We start from the raw sequence: 20,791 nt of genomic DNA on the forward strand, positions 1-20,791 counted from the left end.
AGCAACATTCTCCTCCATCATCATGACACATTCATTGCATTTGGTCAATACATCTGTGAGCACCGCTGCACCTCATGGTCAATGGTCCACACCATAGCCCACACTCTCCCACGTTCCATCCAGTGGGCCATGGGAGGACCTACAATGTCTGGTAATTGTCCCTGCAGCACCACCCAGGACAACTCCAAGTTCTGAAAACGCCTCCACATCTCATCTCTTCCTCCCATTCCCCGCACCCAGCAGCCACCATGGCCACTTTTTCCACACCAATGCCACATTTTCTTCGATTACTAACCACAATAATTCATGAATAGAATATCAGCAAGTCCACTGTAATCCATATTCTATTCCTCTATCTTGTGGACCTTGGATTGGTTGTGTCCTTTCCACATCTGTGTCAAGAGGGGGTTAGATTCCGCATGGATGCTGGATGCAATCCTCCTGCTTTCAGTTGTAGGCACTCTTGGCTCCATGGTGTGGCGGTTGACCTTCTTCAACTCCATGTTCGCTGAGTGGGTTAAGTCCAATAAACCAGAGTGTAGGAGCTGATGTCTGTTGAGGCTCAGGGCCTGGCTATCATATGGTCAGTCCAGAGATTCAGATCGCCTGGGTATATCTTAAACCCCAGCACCAACTACAATTCTAGTAAAGTAACAGGAAAGGCTTGTGAAAAGAGATCACATCCGAGTCCAGCTACATCACAGAGAAACACCAACTCTAAAGAAGGGCCAACTGACATAACATTTTGAGTTAATTTTTGGATAAAGTGTGAGATAGGGGTCCTCTTTCCTTCTTTGAACTATGGATATCCAATTCTTCCATCACCGTTTGTTGAATGGATTGTTCTGTCTGAGCTGTGTGAGTTTGACAGGCTAGTCAAAAATCATTTGACCATACCTGTGAGGGTCTGTTTCTGAACCATCAGTTTGGTTCTGTTGTCTGTTGTGTCTGTCTTTAGGCCAGTACCATGCTGTTTTTATCACTATAGGTAGGTATTATGATTTAAAGTCTGGAGATGAGGGTTCCCTTTTCCTTTTTATGATGTTTCTGCTATTCAGGACTCCTTACCCTTCCAAATAAAATTAATGATCCTGTTTTCAATTTTTTCTTTAATGCTGGTGGAATTTTTATTGGGATTGCATTAAATCTGTATATCAATTTGAGTAGAATTGACATCTTAATGATATTTAGTCTTCCAATCCTTGAGCATGGAGTGGTCTTCCAGTTTTTTAGGGCTTTTTTGATTTGTTTTTTTAACATTGAGTCACAGTTTTCTGAATACAAGTGCTTTACATTGTGGGTTAAATTTATTCCTATTTGATTTTTATCTGTATGTTTTATTTTCACCACTCTTTTGACAGTTTTAGTTACTTTCATTGATATAATTCATTTTTAGACTTTCTTCCAGGCTTCTCTCTCCTGTCTTTTGTTTTCAGGCTCTAGCACACCCTGAAAATCTGGTCTCTTGCTTAGAAATTCTCTCAGTTTCTGTTTATCTGGGGAATATTCTAATTTCACCCCATTTTTGAAAGACAGTCTTGCTGGATATAAGATTCTTGGTTGGAAGTTTTTCTCTTGTAGTATCTTAAATATATCAGACCACTGTCTTCTTGCCTCCATGGTTTCTGGTGAGAAATCAACACTTAATCTTATTGGATATCTCTTATATTTTATACATTGCTTTTCTCTTGCAGCTCTCAGAATTCTCTCTTTCTCTTCGGCATTTGACATTCTGATGAGTATGTGTCTTGGATTTGGTCTATTGGGATTTTTTCAGATGGGATTACGTTGTGATTCTTGGACAGGGATATCTATGTCCTTCAGTAGGGTTGGGAAATTTTCTGCTATTATTTCTTCAAATATTCCTTCTGCCCCTTTTCCCTTCTCTTTTCCTTCTGGGACACCCAAAGCAAGTATGTTTGCACACCTTTTGCTGTCATTTAGTTCCCTGAGACCTTGTTCAATTTTTTCCATTCTTCATCTGTTCTTTTGTATGTTCACTTTCAGAGGCCATTTCTCAAGCTCACCAATCCTTTCTTTTGCCTCCTCAAATCTGCTATTATATGATTCCAATGTTTTTTTAATTTCATTGATTGCACTTTCACTCCCATAAGATCTGCTGTTTTTCTATGTATGCTTTCAAATTCTTCTTTGTGCTCATCCAGTGTCTTCTTAATATCCTTAATCTCTTTAGCCATCTCACGGAATTTATTACGGAGATTTGTTTGAACATCTATGATTATTTGCTCAACTCCTTTTTGTCATCTGGAAGCTTATGTTGTTCCTTTAACTAGGCCATAACTTCCTGTTTCTCGGTGTGGATTGTAATTTTTTGTTGATATCTTCGCATCTGGCTTACTTTTTTTTCTGGGTGCAGTTTTTCTCTTTAGTTTAGGGCTTCCTATCCTTTCTCCCTTGCTGGTTGGGCAGTAGGAGCCAAGCATGTAGTTGGTACTATAAGCTGTGGAGGCTCAAGCTGCCCTCATTGTGCCTGGAACCAATGAAGCTTCTTCGAACTTTCTCCTTTGCTAGGGGTAGGGACAGAGTCACAGCTCTGTGGAATAATCCAGGTGCAGGCCTAGACTATAGTTGCCCAGAGAGACTGATGAAGCATCATATCCCTTACTCCCCTGCCTGGGGCAGGGATGGAGCTGAGGTGTGGGCAGCAATCTATGCAGTCCAGGTCCAAGATGACTGCAGTTGCCCTGGTGGACTTTTGATTTTAAGTCTATGCCAGTCAAAGTTACCTGCAATTACTTGTATTGACTGGTGCAGAGCTCCTCAGTCTCCTCCCTGCCAGATTTGGGGCTGAAGCCTAGGAGGGCTGCAGATTGATCTGGGTGAAAGAAGTGGGTTCCTGCAGACACAGAGTTTCAATCAGCCCGGCTTCCCCTCAGGCTGGGGGCGGAGTCAGAATGGTGGCTACTGGCCTCTTTCTGACTTGGGCTGGTTCACACCTCAGCTGTTCTTAGGGTTATCTCTTAGCCTGCCTAGTCTACCAATCAGTAACCGAAACTGGCAGCCAACCATCTCCTCCTCCCCTGTTTCTGGGAAATGGAGCTTCCAATTCCAGCCATAGAATAGCTCCTGCGGCGGCTTGTGCCACCAGAGTAGGACAATCACTGGCCTCTGCGGCTTGCCCAGTAATTTCCTGGAGAGCCTGTTGCAGGTCCCCACGGCTTCCTTCCTGCTGGAGGTGGCACTGGGGCCTAGGCTAGACCTGCAATATGATCTGGATGGAAAGAAGCCAGGCGCCACCAGCACTGGGATTCTCAGTCTGCCCCGCTTCCCCTCGTGCCAGGTGTGGAGTTAAGATGGCAGCTCCCAGCCTCTTTCTGACCTGGACAGGCTCAAACCTTAGCTGTTCTCAGGATCATACTGTAGCCCACTGAATTTCCTCATCATAGTTGAAATTTGTGCCCAACCATCTCTTCCTCCCCTGTTTTTGGGAAGTGGAGTTTTCAATTCAGCCGTGGAACAGCTCCCGAGGCAGCTTGTGCTTCCCGTGGAAGATGGGCACCGGCCTCCGGGGCATGGAGCGCTCTACTCACGAGTCTTTGCTGCAGATGGGCAGTCTCCTCCTTCCTCTCTTTCAAGGATGTGGAAGGATGCTCTTCTGGCCTCCAGGAGCCCCAAACAGGTGTTTCAGCTAGCTCCAGAGAACTCTGGGTGTTTGCTAACTGCCCTGTAGCAGGAGCTGACTCTAGGAGCACCTTACTCTGCTGCCATCTTGCTGGTTCTCCTCTTAATATTAGTTTTAATAGCTGCTATATAGGTGGTTAGTAGCTTCTTGGAGTAGCCCAACTGGTAGTTTTTTCATTTGGGAATTAAAACCATCTAACTAGAGTCCATTCTTTGTGGTAAATTTCTGATGTACCCAGGTTGGTCTGGGTGGAAGCACTTAAATCTTTCCTTTTGTTGCCTGGGCATGGGATTGGGTACAGATACAACTAGTGGTAGCTTTTGTGGTTACTTTGGCAACCCACTGCCTCAGTGTCATTGTGGCATGTTTATGTTCTCACTGTAGATATTCATAGTTCCTGCAGGGCTCCCACATGACTGCTCTTATTGTTGTAGCCTTGTTAATGTGGTTTCCTCCCCCTTGCTTCCAGCAGTAAAAGCCTGTGGTCCAGAATGAGGAAAGGAATCAAATACAACTTGACATTTTAATAATTTTCTCTTATGTGTCCAAAGGGAATATTTTCTATGATGCCTCAGTTGGCATAAAATTATTCCTCTTCAATGTAGTCTCCAAATGAAAGGATACACTGGATAGGTCGGAAGCAAATTGATGAGAAAGGAAGGGTTATAAAATAACCCTCTTACCATCTCCAGGAGAGGAGCTCTACTACACGGAGGGTAGCAGAGATGTCAACCCACCCCCATATAGGTGTCAGGGTCACCGAGAAAGACACAGCTCACACAGGCCATGGATGCAACCATGTTTACTCACAAAGAGAAGAGACAAAGCACGGCCACCTTCACTAGTGGGTGTCAGCCCCCCATGGCCAGTGGGTCTTGCCCTGCAGCTGATGCAGGGAGATGGTCTGCACATACCCGGTCTGTTGTATACTGTAGACAAAGGATCCTGCTCCTTCCCCACTGAGGACAGATAGAGCAGTGGGCATGTGCCAGGTGCCATAAAACACATATCTAGCCAAGCATTGTCCAGTGAGTGTTTACATATGGTTGGGGGTGGGGGAGTTGGGGACGGGAAGGGGAAGAAATGTGCAAGCAGGTCACTGTCTGCTAGGGGCTGTGTTTTATGTCCAGGTACTCCTTCCAAGAAGGAAGTACACCCACAATCCTCATCCTGTCTTAGGAGCCAGGTTAACATATCTAACCCTGAGCACAGGGTTTATTTGTAGATCACAGGGAAAGGTGGCATATCCCCTTCCACTAATCCGGTAGTCACTCTTTCAGCAATATTTCTTGAATGCAGTACCAAGTGCTAAGTGGTAGAACTTAGATCGATGAGCATAACAGACAAAGAACCTGCCTTTGTAGTTATTACAGTCTAGAGTCAGAGATAGATAATAAATAAGGAAATGATATAATATGTTGAAAGTTGATCAGGCCACACATTTTTCAGAGTCTTTCCAGGCTTCCAATTTTGCTCACTTTAAAAGCCACAGTCTGTACAGCAGCCTAAAAGGCCCTGCTCCCACTCTTACCTTTGTCACCGCATTGCTGGTATTCTCCCCTTATTTTTACCAGCCTACAAGCTGTTCCTCAGACTTTGTTAGGCCTTTGCCTGGCTGCCTCTTATGCTTGGGCTGTTCTTCCTCCAGGTCATCCTTTCAGCTAACATCCTTGTGTCCTTCAAATCTAGATGTCAGCTTTTTAATGATGTCTTCCCTCGATGCCCTGTGTAAATTACCATCCACCACCTTCCCAACAATTCTGACCCCCCTTTTCTTGCCTGTTTTTTTTTCTATAGCACTTACCAATTTTTAACATACTATATGTATCTTTGTAAGATAAGTTTAATGAGGACAGGAATCTCTGTTTACTGAAGTATACTAAGTGCTTACCTAGAATAGTAACTGGCATATAATAGCTATTCAGTACACATGTTAAATGAACGAAAATAAAAAGTACTATGGGAAAAATGCGGAAGAGTCTATTAGTTTCCTGTAGCTGTTGTAATAAATTACCACAACCTTGGTGGCTTAAAACAACAGAAATTTATTCTCTCTCAGTTCTGGAGACCAGAAGCCTGAAATCAAGGTGTTGGCAGGGCTGCGCTCCCTCTGAAGGCTCTAGGAGAGAATCCATTGCTGGCCTCTTCCAGCCTCTGGAGGCTCCAGGCGTTCCTGGGCTTGTGGCTGCATCCCTCCAATGTCTGCCTCCGTGGTCACCCGCCTCCTCCTCTTCTGTCTCAAAACTCCCTCTGCCTCTGTCTTATAGGGAGGCATGTGATGGCGTTTAGGGCCCACCAGGATAGTCCAGGATAAGCTCCTCAAGACCTTTCACTTCATCACATCTTCTGTCATGTAAGGTAATATTCACAGGTTCCAGAGATTAGAAAGTGAACATACTTTTGTGTGGGGTTGGGGAGGGCACCATTTAGTCAACTATAAAGAGTTAAGGGGACCTTTTGGTTCCAGGAGAAAGAATCACCCATGATGTAGCACAGAATGTAAGGGAAGCCCAATGACTGCTCTAAAACTCATTTTTTCCACTTTTTACTAAAATTTTTATCACATTTTTCTCAGATTAAAAACATGTACATTCACATAATCGCACAGAAAAGTGCAAAAGATAGTATAACAAATTCCATAGTTGTTAATATATTAACCTAGTTGTTTCATATCTTCTGCTATCCCTATTACACTATAAGGAAATAAACATTACAAATAAGCTCAACATCTCTTGTGTTTCCTTTCCTAAGTTTTGTCTTGTTCTCTGCCTATCCAGAGGCAGTCACTATCATTAATTTGATTTATGGTCGAGCTACCCTTTTATGGCTTTATTGCACATATAACTATTCATAAGTTTATGGAGTTGTTTATGTTTGTGCTAAAAATGTTTTCCATAAATGGTATTAAAACTGAGTGTAACCTTCTACAGCTTGCTTTTTTTATCTTTTCAGGCTGATACATATGGATCCAATTCATTCCTTTTAGCTCTAGCTACAGTTTTTCTCTGTCTTCTGGCTTCAGAATATGTAAATCACAGGTTAGAGCACATGCCAGAACCTCTTGGATTAATCTGTGGGTTCAGAGGATAGGGTATGATGATTGCACAAGCCTGGATTAAATGTTTATCCCTGTAGCCAGAGGGTCAGGAAACTTTGTTTGGGAATTCCCATCAGGATCATATATATTTGAAGGATTGTTACAAGAAGTGGAGAAAGGATTCAGGGCAGACCAAGAAAAAGCACAGATTCCACTAGAGCAGGGGTTCTTAACCTTTTTTGTTGCATGAACCCCTTTGCCAGTCAGGGAAAACCATGGACTCCTTATTAAGTTCACACTGTACTATGTATTATATAATAAATATATTTATTTATTTATTATTTATTTATTATTCATGTCCCCACAAGAATAATGTGATTTTGAATTTCAATTCAAGCTCATGGACCCCTTGTTAACAACCCTTGCACTAGAGCTTCACATTTGGGCTTGGACATCACATCCTCTGGAATCCTTTCTGACCCCTCAGATCATATTCTGTGCTCTTAAACTTGTTATGGTAACACTTTTGTCCCATAGTATCTTTATTGCCCTCTCTTCTGGATGTATATTCATTCAAGGCAGAGACTTTATCTTTTTTATTTTACGGCTGTAATCTCAGTAAATACAAGATCTGGTGCATCACTGGATGCTCAACACGTGTTTTTGGATAAATTATTCCATAACTAATGTACCTCTGGGCCTCACTTACTCGCTATGAACAGATTCTTTCCAGGGAATCTTGAGTGTGTGGTGCTTTTTTACCTGTCTTTCAGGTTCATTAAAATTCTGATTCCTCTCACATCTTTGGTTTCTATGGTGGTTTGGCCCTGTTTGGAATTTTCGTTTTCTTACTTAACAGTAGAAATTCAAGGAAAAATGAAAGTGTTAAAATGCATACTCAGACTTCCTCTTTAAAATCTTCTGAGTTGAGCCTTGCTGGGCCTCTTTCACCCCTGATATTACTGTAGCTTTTGTGTATGCACAACAGTTTATTTTTAACCTTAGATATACAATCAGCAGGCTATATTTTATGCATATTAACTTCTGAATGTTTTTTTTTTTGACATCAGGAACATTTGGGTTCCAGTGGATGTAAAATGTGAATCATTCTATTGGGAAATAGTAGTAGTAATAGCAATGGAAATTTGTTGAATGTTTTTTATGTGCCAGACAGATAGATGTAGGTCTCATCTTTAATCCTGTTACACAGGTGAGGAAACTAGAGTTTGGAGAGATCATTAATCTGCTTACATTCTCCCAGCTTACAGCGGGGCAGCTGGGGTATGAATCCATGCTCCTAAGTCTATGTTCTACTATCTTCTGTAATTAGCAGATTACTGGAGTTGGTAATGGAAAAGGAGATCAAGCTGATCACAGAGATGGAGTGGAGTTTTCTGTCATAAAGTTTTAGTAGGGATAAAAGAGTGTGAGGGAGAATCAACCCAAGTCTTAGAACTATTCTCCCACAGCCTCTCTGAGGAGAGAAGGAGCCAAGAAGTATGTAAGTGGGGCTAAAGCACATGCTTTGGCATAAACTGGCGATATTACTGGGATATGTAGAGTGCTTTTGAGAGCTTAGGCCATGCATTTTCTGTCTTCAAAATGCAATTTGGTCCATAGCTCTGGGATCTTGGCCCTGGCAGGAGACATTTAATCAGGAAGTCATTGGGAGAAACATTTAGACATAAAATAAATTTTACTTAGAATATTTGCATCAAGCAAAACAGAATGAATTTATATGTATTTCAGTGAAACTTTGTGGTAGAACAACCTGTGAAATTTATAGCAGGCATGTGATGGTATCTAATTATATGCTGCCATCATTATTAAGATGTGTAAAAGGCTATTGACACTGGTTTTCTTTGTTCGGTTTTAAATTAGTATATACAAGGGCTTTCCTAGGTTCCGTTTAAATGTTAGTATCTGTTTCCCAACTATCTCCAAGGTCTTGTATTCTTTAGCTTAGAATTGTCTTACCATGGATATTTTCAGAAATATAACCTCTATAGTTGGAGCAGACTACTGGTATTACTAAACTTGCTAGGATTATCTGTGGTCTTTGTAACCTATCTTCTGTACTAGATTATTCTAATGACCCTTCAGGCAGGGGCACTGTTTTCTGCTTTTATAGTACTTGGCTTAGTTCTATTAAGTATCTCATAGTTTATATTTGGACTAATAGTGCAATTTGCATAGTGCATTTGTGTTCCAAAATGAAATTATTTTTATCCATAAAAAGTAGTTATAGGATAAGTGGCTGGTATTAAAATTAAATTGTGTTTTTGTCCCCCTCTAGGTTGCATCACAGCGTATTAGCTCAGTGGATCTCTCATGCTGTAGCCTGGAACATCTGCCTGCCAACCTCTTCTACAGCCAAGACCTCACCCATCTCAATTTAAAACAGAACTTTCTAAGGCAAAACCCTAGCCTACCAGCTGCCAGAGGGCTCAGTGAACTACAAAGGTGAGTAATGGGTGGGTAATTAAAGGGAAGACAAACCAGCTTCTTGTGTATCGTGAAAATTCTGACTTAAAAAACTAGTGTGTAAACCTTATTTTTCTTTCAGAGGGTAGGGTAACGGGACTTTATTAGTGAGGTAAGTATTTACCAATTGTCACTCTGAATTGGGTTTTTTCCCTCAAGGTTCCTGCCTTTGGAATTGATGATTTGTGACATCCATTAACTGGATAGATTTATATCAGAAACAGTCCTTTTTAAATCAATCCGGCTTCTTAACCTATCTACAAATCCATCTGTAAAAAGTTAATAAGTAACCTTTGGTGTGTTACTTCTGAACTGCAGGGGTTTTTGTTTAGATTAAATTATATCTTTTTAAATACAAAAGGTCTGTTTTCTCCATGAAAAGACATTTCCTTAAAAATTTAAGAACCAAGGTTTGAATCACCACCGTTTTATTTGGATGATTAATGTGTAGGTTTCAAGAGTCAAATGTTAAATAAATATGATTTCTTTTATAACTAAAGAAAAGGAACTTTACTATATAGGTATCTAAAACAGAATTAAGAATTTACCATTTATCCCTTTTCATTTTTGGAGCAATGATGAGTCTTGATTTTGTGGTAAATTAAACCTCTCGTACTTACGTATTTGTTGCAAAGAAATATAACTGTTTTAACAAATGGTGAGTTGTTCATTTGTTTAAATGACGGATGTGGTTAGAGATTAAACTATGGTAATTAACCATTGTGGTATGGTTCTTAGCATTCAGAAAGAATAATCCAGTAAGTGTTTTTCATAAAGTTTGTTCAGATATATAAGTGCAAAAGGGGGGAGTATTTAATTGCCCTTTCAGACAACTGTGGATATTCTTCTTTGATAGAACACCAAATTGAAAAGTTGTCATTTCTTCAAGGTTAGTTCGAATATGGAATCTAAAACTCTATTAGTGTCCCTTTTGAAATCTTTTACATTATAATTCATTGATTTGCCTTTCACTTTGAATGGATCTTTACCCATGCCTAATTTACTGAATCATGTATTGGTGATTTTGAAAATATTGGTTCATTGTGTATTGAATGCTATTTCAAGAACTCACATTTGTTAATATTACCACGTACCTCACCAGAAAAAAAGTGCTTAAGTATTGGGAAGTGGTCAAGCTCACTGTGGATACCAGTTTTCCAAAATTTTTTTTTCCATTGAAAGCTCAAATGCTATAATTGACAACAGATAACCCTGTGACATTCTCACTTTGCTCGTTTTTGAGAAAATGCCTGCCAAATCGCCAGTCTAAATAATCATAGTTTGCCAGTTATTCTTTTAAGTAAAAACAATGTTCCATGAAAAACAGTGACTAGGTCAGCTCACAACCCAAATAATTTCACAAGTGTTTCTTGGAGAGAACCATCAAATTTCATGTAGCAAAAGTGCTGTATGTGTACTTCCATTCTATCACTCAAAAAATTAAAAAGATACCTAACTAAGAGTTGATATGTAATAAAAATAACTTTCCGGGAAGTGGACTTGGCCTGGTGATTAGGGTGTCCGTCTACCACATGGGAGGTCTGTGGTTCAAACCCCGGGCCTCCTGGACCTGTGTGGAGCTGGCTCATGTGTATTGCTGATGCGCACAAGGAGTGCCGTGCCACACTGGGGTGTCCCCCGCGTAGGGGAACCCCACGCGCAAGGAATGTGCCCCGTAAGGAGAGCCACCCAGCACGAAAGAAAGTACAGCCTGCCCAGGAATGGCACCACACACACGGAGAGCTGACACAACAAGATGATGCAACAAAAAGAAACACAGAATCCTGTGCCGATGACAACAACAGAAGCAGACAAAGAACACGCAGCAAATAGACACAGAGAACAGACAACTGGGGCTGGGGGGAGAAGGGGAGAGAAATAAATAAATAAATCTTTAAAAAAAATAACTTTCCTTCATCATTATTAAGGACATTCTTAAGTAAAACCAGTATTAAAATATTTTTTAGCAAGGTTTTTACTGTTACTGCATTGCAGAAAAGAATACCATGACTGCAAAGAAAGTTTGATACTGCATTGGATTAATGACATAGGCAGTGGAAATGCCAATAAAGATATTATGCTTAAGCCATTTTTATCATTCCCTGTAGCTGATGGCTGCTGTGAAAATAAACCATAGCAAAATTCCTGACCTTCGGTTTTTGTATGCTCTAGGTATTATTATTATTTGTACTGATATTTCTATAAGTTAATACGATTTTTTTGCTCAAAGTTTACATCATGATTTAATCTATTTTTGAGGTTCAAAATTCTTTTGAAATATTTTTGTGTATTTTTAAAAAGATTTCTGTACTTTGATTCCTGAACATCAAGAAAACTTTATATCATGCTATAGAATCTTGGTGTCTTAGAACAGAAAGTGCTATTAGAACTCATCTAAACCAATGCTCTCATTTTGGAGATGAATTAGATGAGAATGTTAAATGTCAAATTCAGTTCTTACCTTCTGGGGGAGATAGTCAAGGGATATCCGGGATTACAGAATGGTTTGAAGATGGTTTCAACTCTGTCATGTTTATTTCTTAAAAACGAAATTAGGAACAAATATGGCAAAAAATGTGAATATTTGGAAAAGTTGAATAGTGGATGCTTGAGTGGTCATTATTTTCTTTATTTTTCTATTCGAAGCTTTCATAATAATTGCAAAAAAATTAAAACCTAAACAAAAAGAAAATTTAAATGTTTCCTGTTATATAGGGTAATATAATGCTTCCAAAGAGCCAGTATTTGTGAAATAAATAATAGATATTCAGATAAAGGATATTTACCTGCTTTGCCTGTTACCTTTTTGAGTTATGTAATTGGTCCTCCAAACCTCTTGATTCTGTTTCTGTAAATCTTTTGAACCCCTACCTTTTCTCTTTCTCTCTCCGTTCTCCAAAACCCCCTTGCCCCAACTTTCATTGTAGAAGCATTTCTCAGCTCTCACTTGGGACTGTTGCAGCAGCTATGGAGAATTGGTTGTCTTGCTGCCATTTTTTCACTGCAGTTTATCCCTTATATTTTTCTTGGCTATTGTTTTGCATATTTCTTGATTTTTTTTGTTTTTTATTTTAAAAATTTTCAACTTTGTCTATCAAAGTAATATGCTATATAGAATTTTTAAAAATCTTGATAAGTAACAATGCCTATAATAAGAAATAGCTGTGAGGAGCTCTTGTCCTTCCCTACACCCAAGTCCTGCTCCCCACTTCTGTGGCAGTTTGATGATATTTATGAATTCCAAAAGAGATACTGGTTGGGTTTGTAAACTGGTCTTTTTCTCTGGGTATGATACCCTTTGATTGTATTAGATTCACCTGAGGCATCTGATTAAATTATGTTAAGATTAGAGCTTTGATTCAACTACATCATTAGCGTGCAACTCAGCATTGAGTCACCACCCCCTTGGCGGGCTGATAAAACAAACTCTCACGTAGAAGTAGACACAGAGAAGAAGAACACAGAGGGAGAGAGAGAGCTCATTAGACATGGCAGAGGCCCTAGGAAGAGATATGAACCTGATAATCTAGAGCTGACCTTGTGAAGAGAACAGAGCAACTGAGCCCAGAAAGAAACTAACCCGGGAAGAGAGATGAGCCCTATGCCAGGCTGTAGCTGAGACTGGAAGAAGCTGGGAACACAGAGCCTTAAGAGGAAAGAGGAAGGCTGAACTCTCACAGACATCACCTATCATCTTTTGTCAACATGTGGCAACAGACTTTGGGTGAGGAAGTACCTCTTGTGGTACCTTGAGTTGGACTTTTTAGGGCCTTGTGACTGTAAGCTTATACCCCAAATAAAAGCCAACAAATTTCTGGTACTTCATATCCGCACCTCTTTCTTGGCTCATTCCTTCTGTTTAATGGAATATCTTCTGGGATCTTCTGAGAAATAGGGTGCAGGTGACATGTACTTTGCATATTTGAAAGTATTATTTCCCCTCACATTCAGTTGATAATTTGGCTTCTAGAAAGGAATACATGTTTCCTCAGAATTTTAAATCCAGTGCATCATTATTGTCTAGCTTCCACAATTAATAAATGTTATGCTATTCTGATTCCTAACTTTTTGTAGATGACTTGCCTCTTTCCTTTCCCCTCCCCTCCCCTCCTTTGTTTTCTTCTCCTCTCCTCCTTTGTTTTCGCCTTTCTTCTTCTGAATTCCTGTTAGTTAGATGGGACCTTCTTGTTTTATTCTCTCATTCTCAAATTTTCTTATCTTTTTCTTAATGCTCTATTTCCTGGCAGATTTTCTAGACTTTATCTGAAAAGCAAATTGGATGCCATGTATTTGTGGTCAGGGCTTCTCAACTGTCTAGCTTCACTGCTAGGGATATCAGGTTTGGGCCCTATGGTTTCACTGGGGAACCTCCAGGACACTATCCCAGAGTCTTTTCCCTTGTGCATATCACTTTTACTTTAGAGGAATCCTTTGATTTTCTGCCTGGGTAATGCATGCCTGACTGCCAAGATTCAGGGGAAGAGAGTTGGAATCTCAAAGCTTAGTCTGTGGATTTGTTTTAATCCCCTTGTTTTTAGTTCAGCACCTCTCATTTGTTACTTACTATCCCTGATATCTTTTTTAAAAAAAGATTTATTTATTTCTCTTCCCCCACTCCCATTGTCTGCTCTCTTTGTCCGTTCACTGTGTGTTTCCTGTGTCGGCTTGTATTCTCTGTCCTGGGACCTTCCAGAGAGGGAGAGGGGCAATCATTCTCTTGTACCACCTCAGCTCCCTGTTCTCCTATGTCTGTTATCGTCTCTCCTCTATGTCTCTTGTGTCATCTTACTGTGCCAGCTCTCTGTGTTGGCTGGCACTCCTGTGCAGGACGGCACTCTTTGTGGGCCAGCTTGCTGCACAGGCCAGTTTGCCTTCACCAGGAGGACTTGGGCATCGTACCCTGGACCTCTTATATGGTAAATGGGAGCCCAACTGCTTGAGCCACATCGGTTTCCCTCCCTGATAATCTTTCAACCAGAGATTTTTTGGTTCAGTTTCTTCCAGAGAATAAACTCCTGTTGGAATGGAGAGAGGATATTGAAAAGGGCCTTGTATGAGTATAAAACTTGCTAGGCTTCTATGAAGTGAACATATGTAACTAGTATCCATATTGGGAAATAGGATATTAGCACCCAGAAGCCCTCCCTTGAGTCTCCCTCTTTTTATTACCACAGAGATGATCATTATCCTGACTTCTAATACTATAAATTAGTTTTGCCTGTTTTTGTGTTAGATGTACATGGACTATACAGTATACATTTTGTGCCTGCCTTCTTCATTTACATTTCTTTCTAAAAAGCTTAGAAAGAGCATACCAAGCTACATATTACCAGCTTTGACTTTGTAGAGTATAATATAGAGTCTTGACCTTGATTTAAGGTAGAAAATTTTTAAGTTTTACATAGCAGTAAAAAGATCTTGTTTGTTTCTCTCTGTTGCTTTAAGTGTGGCGGAGGTAGACAAGGGGACTTAGCATGTGGGAGCTGAGGAACTGCTGAGGCTGCTGGGATACTGCCCTTTGGAAAAAGCTGAGCTTTATAGTAGTTTCTTTTTCATCACAAATTACTGTGAGGTTTTTATCTCCTCACCCCCAATATGCAAGAAAGATTTAAGTTTCCAAAGTAATAGTGCCAGGAATTAAAAGTATAAAGTATATTTTAAAAAGTCATATATATGTTCTTTAGAGACCATCATCAGTCTAACTTTTTTAGAGGTAGGGATAAAGGTCAGTTTATTTTTATGATTTTACCCAAGTCTCAAGGAATGAATTTTTTTGATCACAGTTCTAGGGGAAATATCCATGTAGAAACTTTAGGTATAGTGCATTTATATTAATAACAGGTAGGAGTTCTGTGACTTCATATCTTAATCACATATCCCCTTAATTTTTCTTCCCACTGCAAATTTTCATTTCAAATATATTAGCTATTTCCATAGAGCATTCAAATTGGTATTTGCACTAGCGTTCTAAATCTGGAAAGATGACATGCTGGTATACACACACAGGTCAGCAGTTTCAGAGGGAAAACATTGTTCTTGGAACTACAATGTTTGTTTTTCCTTTATTGGCATTAAAACTCCCAAGGCAGTTTTCAAAATATAGAGGACAGGTAAAATCCAAGTAATTTTTGGTGTTTCTAATGGTTCCTTTCTTGATTACTAATAGTACCTCACTGACATCAATTGTATCTTCATTTAAGATAACCCAGTTGGTATTAGTTCTAAGATTGTTATTATTTGCAATGGAGAATTGTTTTTAATAAAGTTTAAGTTTCTTTGTAGAGTCAGTGAGGAGGCCAACTTTGTACTGGTTTACACACAAGGAATATAAATTTTCTCCCCAAGTCTTAGTTTTGTTTTTTTTTTTAAATAATGTAGCCAAATCTCTATGACTTAATTGCACTAAATTGTAGCGGTGTTCAAACATTTTATTGTACTAATAAATATAGCTCTTTTTAATTTATTATTTATTAAAATTTCATGGGTAGTAATATTGCTTTGAAGGATCTCGCGTTTGTAAGGAAAAATAGACCAGAGAGATTTTTTTATGGAAATATCCAATGCTTTGTGTAAAAAAGAACAATATAGAGAACAGACTGAGAAGCAAAGTTCAGTATTGTCAATGATTTGTGTGTGTATGTCTCTGGTACCTTTGCCCATGGTACAAAGCTTGTCACTTGAGTTGAGCTTAAATTTTATTTTCTTAGACCGTTTATTTATTTTTTAAAAAAAGATTTATTTATTTATTTAATTTCCCCCCTTCCCCTGGTTGTCTGTTCTTGGTGTCTATTTGCTGTGTCTTGTTTCTTTATCCGCTTCTGTTGTCGTCAGCGGCATGAGAAGTGTGGGCGGCGCCATTCCTGGGCAGGCTGCACTTTCTTTTCACGCTGGGCGGCTTTCCTTACGGGCGCACTCCTTGTGCGTGGGGCTCCCCCACGCGGGGGACACCTTGCGTGGCACGGCACTCCTTGTGCGCATCAGCACTGCGCATGGCCAGCTCCACACGGGTCAAGGAGGCCCGGGGTTTGAACCGCGGACCTCCCATATGGTAGACGGACGCCCTAACCACTGGGCCAAAGTCCGTTTCCCTAGACCGTTTTAATTTGCTACTTACAACTTTTAGAGAAAGCCTTTGTTTTACTAAGGACTTGACAATCAATCATTGAAACACATTTACTTAAATAACTCATGTGTTTTGATTTAGATAAATTATACAAAAATTGCTATAATGAACAGAAATTGGTTATAATATTTCAATTGTATTTCTTGGTTGGTGGTTATCTATTGCTTCTACCCATTAGTAAGGAAAGTGTATCTGCTTTCCAGCTCTTGCCATTTGTAGGTAAATTGATACAGAAAAATAAAAGCTAGCACAGCTAGAGGTCTTAGCACCTTCTAGGAATGTAGTTGTTATAGGGAGAGTACCAACTTTAATTTCAGAAGAAGTTGGTTTGTCAAATTATGTGATAAATCATGTATGTCTTTGGAACTATTAATGTGAATTTTAGCATATGTAATTCTGAAAAAGGCCAAAAAAAAAAGTACCACCATCAGCTTAAAAAAAAAAAATCTCTTTTGGATGCTGAACTTTGTCCTTTATTTGTTACTGTGGCCTCCTCACAGTTTCACAATATTTTACGCAATAATTTAAAAAGAGCCTGTTTTTGAAAATATATTATAGTGCATAGAAATAGTTGTAGTGCATCAAAACTTTAAAAAGTTTGATGTTATATGTAATTTTTGCCTAAGTATCTTAAAGTGTACATGCTCTAAGGAAGGAGGTGACTTCAGTCCATCATCTTTATTACTTACCTCTTTCCTATATTTGTCTTGTTTACTCTGCTTGGCTATGAATTCCTAAAAGGCTGGATTCAGGTTGCCCGTAGAGGTCATTCCTGTAGCTAGGTGGACCATTAACTACATGCTAGGTTAAGTGAATGAATACATAAGTGAATGGTGGCAGGATTGTCTTTATTCACTCAATTATATAAGTATATCCCACTTCTTTGTGAAAGGTATTCTTAGTGAATTGTAGCAAAAGAAAGGGTTAATTTAGCATTATATTTATCGTTAAAGATAAGATGAAGACACCATGAATAGTGAAATGATTCAGAAAACATTATAGAAGATTTGTAAGAAATAATTTGAAGTTGGAAAAGAAGACTTTAGGTTTAAAATTGGGCCTTCTGAAAAATCTATGAGTTTATTCACCATTCTCTAAACATACCTCACAATTACTTGCCTGTCTTTGCAAGAAAGGTGCTACTCCTTTAGCCTTTAATCACATCCCCAAGCCAGGCTCAGCCTAGTGACTCCCACCCACACTTCCAAGGATATTTATCATGACTTTTGTTTCTTGAATCTTTTGGTTATTTCCCATTTCCTGTGACTTTTTTCTCTTCTGAACTGTTAGCACTTCGCACTTACCACACAGTTTGAATAGTACTTTTTATACTAAACATTTGAAAACTTGCAAAATTGCCATCTATTTATAAAGCCCTTGAAGGTAGGGATGTGGCTTCTTTATTTTTGTATCTCCCCCTCCCTGATTCTAAACCCAGAACCTTCTGTGTATGTGTGTTTTGTATATATTAATAAATATTTGTTGAATTGTAGGTTTTTGCAATACCAGGAATAATTTTTTTAAAAAATGTGATCTTAAAACTTTCAAAAGAGAATGTCAAAAATGCTTTGAACATTGGAACCATTTAATATATTTCATACTCTAGGGGACAGTTGTCATTTAGAATGATTGTTGATCAGTCACAATACATTATATGGCATGTAGAGATCAACATCAAGAAACTTAGCCTCTAACATATAATCATGGACTTAGTAATGAGATATAGGTGAGTATAATGTATCCCAAAGCAAGAAAAAAATTACCCTTGGGTTAAGGGAAAAGTGAATTAAAGACTTGGAGCTAGTAAGTGATCCGAGCTTTGATTCGCCGTGAAATTTGTTTTAGCTTTGATTCACTGTGAAAGAGTAAGAGAGAGGACGGGGAGACTTTCTCAAATGGGAGAACAGTGACAGAGGAAATGAAAGTGATTTGGGAGTGCAAGTATGTGGGTGTAATAGAACAAAAGTTATGAAGAAAGGAGAAACTCATCATTATGGCTTGCTTTATCAAATACCTTTCTTCTTGGAAAGCTCAAAGTTTTTTACATTTTTAATCCTCGTGGAGCGGAAAATAAATGACCTTATTTCCTGCCCTGTTCTTTGAGGGGAATTGGCATTCCAAATGTACAAAATTATTAATTTTAATGACTTATCCTTTCTAAAGTTCTTGTTCAGGTTTTTATTGAAAGGAAAATTTTAACTTCTTTTTTTATGAGTAACTCCTGAAAACTTCTTTTAATAGAAAGTCATAATTAACATTGTAGGTTCAGGAGTGTCATGCTAAAATATTTTTACATCTCATTGGACTGTAGTACTTAGAACAATTTCAGTTTGTTTGGAAGATGTTCTGCATATGAGAAATGTTACAAGCAAACAAGAGCTACTAACTACTGAAAAAGGAGGATATCCACTGTATTAAAGAAAAAAACACATAGCACAGGTGCTGCTCAGGGATAGAGATAATGTTATCCTGGGAAGGAATTCCACTATCAGGTTTGGTGAGGTTGTAAGTATCCTTTATAACCTAGGGATTCTTTTCTGTTTAGCAATTTGGAATACTGTAGAATGTATGGAATGTCCTTTTTCCGGTTAATTGTTCCCAGCACTGGATATCTCTATTATATAGCTTTGCGTTTCAGCTGGAATTTTTATTCTCTTGGGAGGCTTTCCCATTTTTCCTTCCCTGAACATCTGATCAAAGGAAAGCCTTTACATAATCCTCAGGACTCATGAGATTGTATAGCCTTTGGTCCTCTCTTTGGCTAAAGCTGCTGACCTCATTTCAGGCAATAATAGCCTATTTTCTTCTCTTACACAGCTCATTTTGAAGAGGGAACTCAAAAAGAAACAAAAGATTTATTTATCAGCCAGGCTGTATTAAAATTAGTTTTTCCTGGTGACTTCTTGGGATCATTTAAGATGTTACTCAACTTTTTTTTCCCTACTTAAATAAAAGAAGAGGGGTCTTCAAAAGTCTCAGTTGGATTCCAGTGAGGCTATGTATTTTGTTCACATCCAGTCTTCAACAGTTTTAGTTGAGCTTTTTGTTGTACTTAAAGAGCTTAATGCTAAACATAGCACTCCTAGATGTTTGCTACTCTGAGCATTAATCAGCTTTTCACTATGAGTAGCTCTTGGGGGACAGTGATAAGCTTGAAGTAAGAGGGCCAACAGATGCTTCTTTTGTGGTTGTAATGGTCAAGTGTCATCTTTACTTGGGGTTTGGGAACATAATTAACATCATTACTGATGACTTCTGAAATGATTCTGTGGTTCAATGTGAGAGTGCTGGTGGAGACCACGATGTTTTTCTCTCCCTTTCTCCTCAACTGCATGTCAGACAAACACATCTAACTCTGGAGAGCTAATTCTGACAAAATACATGTGTAACTTTTGAAAACTAAGGGCCCACAAGAGTTTCTCCTTTTCTCAGAGTACCTATAATTTTGATGACACCATTATAGTAATAGATCTTTGAATGGGAGGAGTCACAGAGCTGTTACTTCCCACAGGTAGGTTAGAGTAACTAGGCTTTGGCAGTCTAGTGACTAGATTAGAACTGGCAAGATGTCTGATGGTAGCCCCTCTAAAGTAGGGCACATATCCCTCCATGGTGATGTCTTTGGGACTTAGAATTGACAAGAAAGTCTTAGATAATAGGGAAAGTCTGATGTTAAATATTTGGTTTCCCCTGATTTTAAAACTTATGCCAGAATGCACATTTCTCAACCTCTCTAGACAGATTGTGTGTGTGTGTGTGTGTGTGTGTGTAGAAGTATAGCAAGGGAAGGAAAAACTATCTGATTTATGTAACATCAAATCTGTGAAATCTAGGATGAATTATTTCACCCCTTTACTTCAGAGTTTTTTTTGCAGGTAAATACCAATGTCTTCACCTGAGATTCAAGGCCCTCTGTAATTGGCTTTAAGCATCCTTAACGTCCCAGGGATTCTTTTCTGCTTAGCAATTTGGCCTTTAGTTTCTGCCCCTCCCACGCAAATCAGTAAGTATAGTCCACTGAAAACATAGATACCTGTTTTTCACCCCAGACCTGCTGAATCAGAACCTCTGGTGATGGGGCCCAGGAATGTGCATTTTAAGAATACACACTAAAGTTTGAAAAATAGTTATACCACCCTATTCTCTTTGAATATTCTCTCTTCTGTTCCCCATCTGCCTGTTGACCTCTTGATCATGTCACTTAGATAAAAGTGAGTTTTCTTTTTTGTAAACATTTACCATATTTTCCTTATTAAGTTTTCATCTTCTGCTTTATTATATAGCAACTTTGTTCACAAACTCTTTCAAGTTCTTGGAGAGTGAAAACCATGTCTAATTCACATTTGTTTGCTTCAGACACCTTTTGTGCCTAGGAAGAACTCAGTAAATACTCAGTGAATCAATGGCTCATCCCTGGCATCAGACTTTCATTATAGCTAGTAAACTTTTGGTTGTTTGATTTTTCTCTACTTGACTATATACTTGGTCTGTTTGTGATGATGAG

The 20,791-nt window shown here is 39.0% G+C and overlaps 1 protein-coding gene across 1 annotated transcript in view; it reads left to right on the forward strand.

Moving 5' to 3' along the window:
• PHLPP1 (PH domain and leucine rich repeat protein phosphatase 1) overlaps window positions 1-20,791 on the forward strand; it is a 280,844-nt gene that overhangs the window by 165,759 nt on the left and 94,294 nt on the right. Inside the window, 1 exon segment of the mRNA XM_058277856.1 lies at window positions 8,977-9,143. Coding sequence (XP_058133839.1) covers window positions 8,977-9,143 — 167 coding nt within the window.

Source organism: Dasypus novemcinctus, chromosome 16, assembly GCF_030445035.2.
Source record: "Dasypus novemcinctus isolate mDasNov1 chromosome 16, mDasNov1.1.hap2, whole genome shotgun sequence".
NCBI classification, from domain to species: Eukaryota; Metazoa; Chordata; class Mammalia; order Cingulata; family Dasypodidae; genus Dasypus; species Dasypus novemcinctus.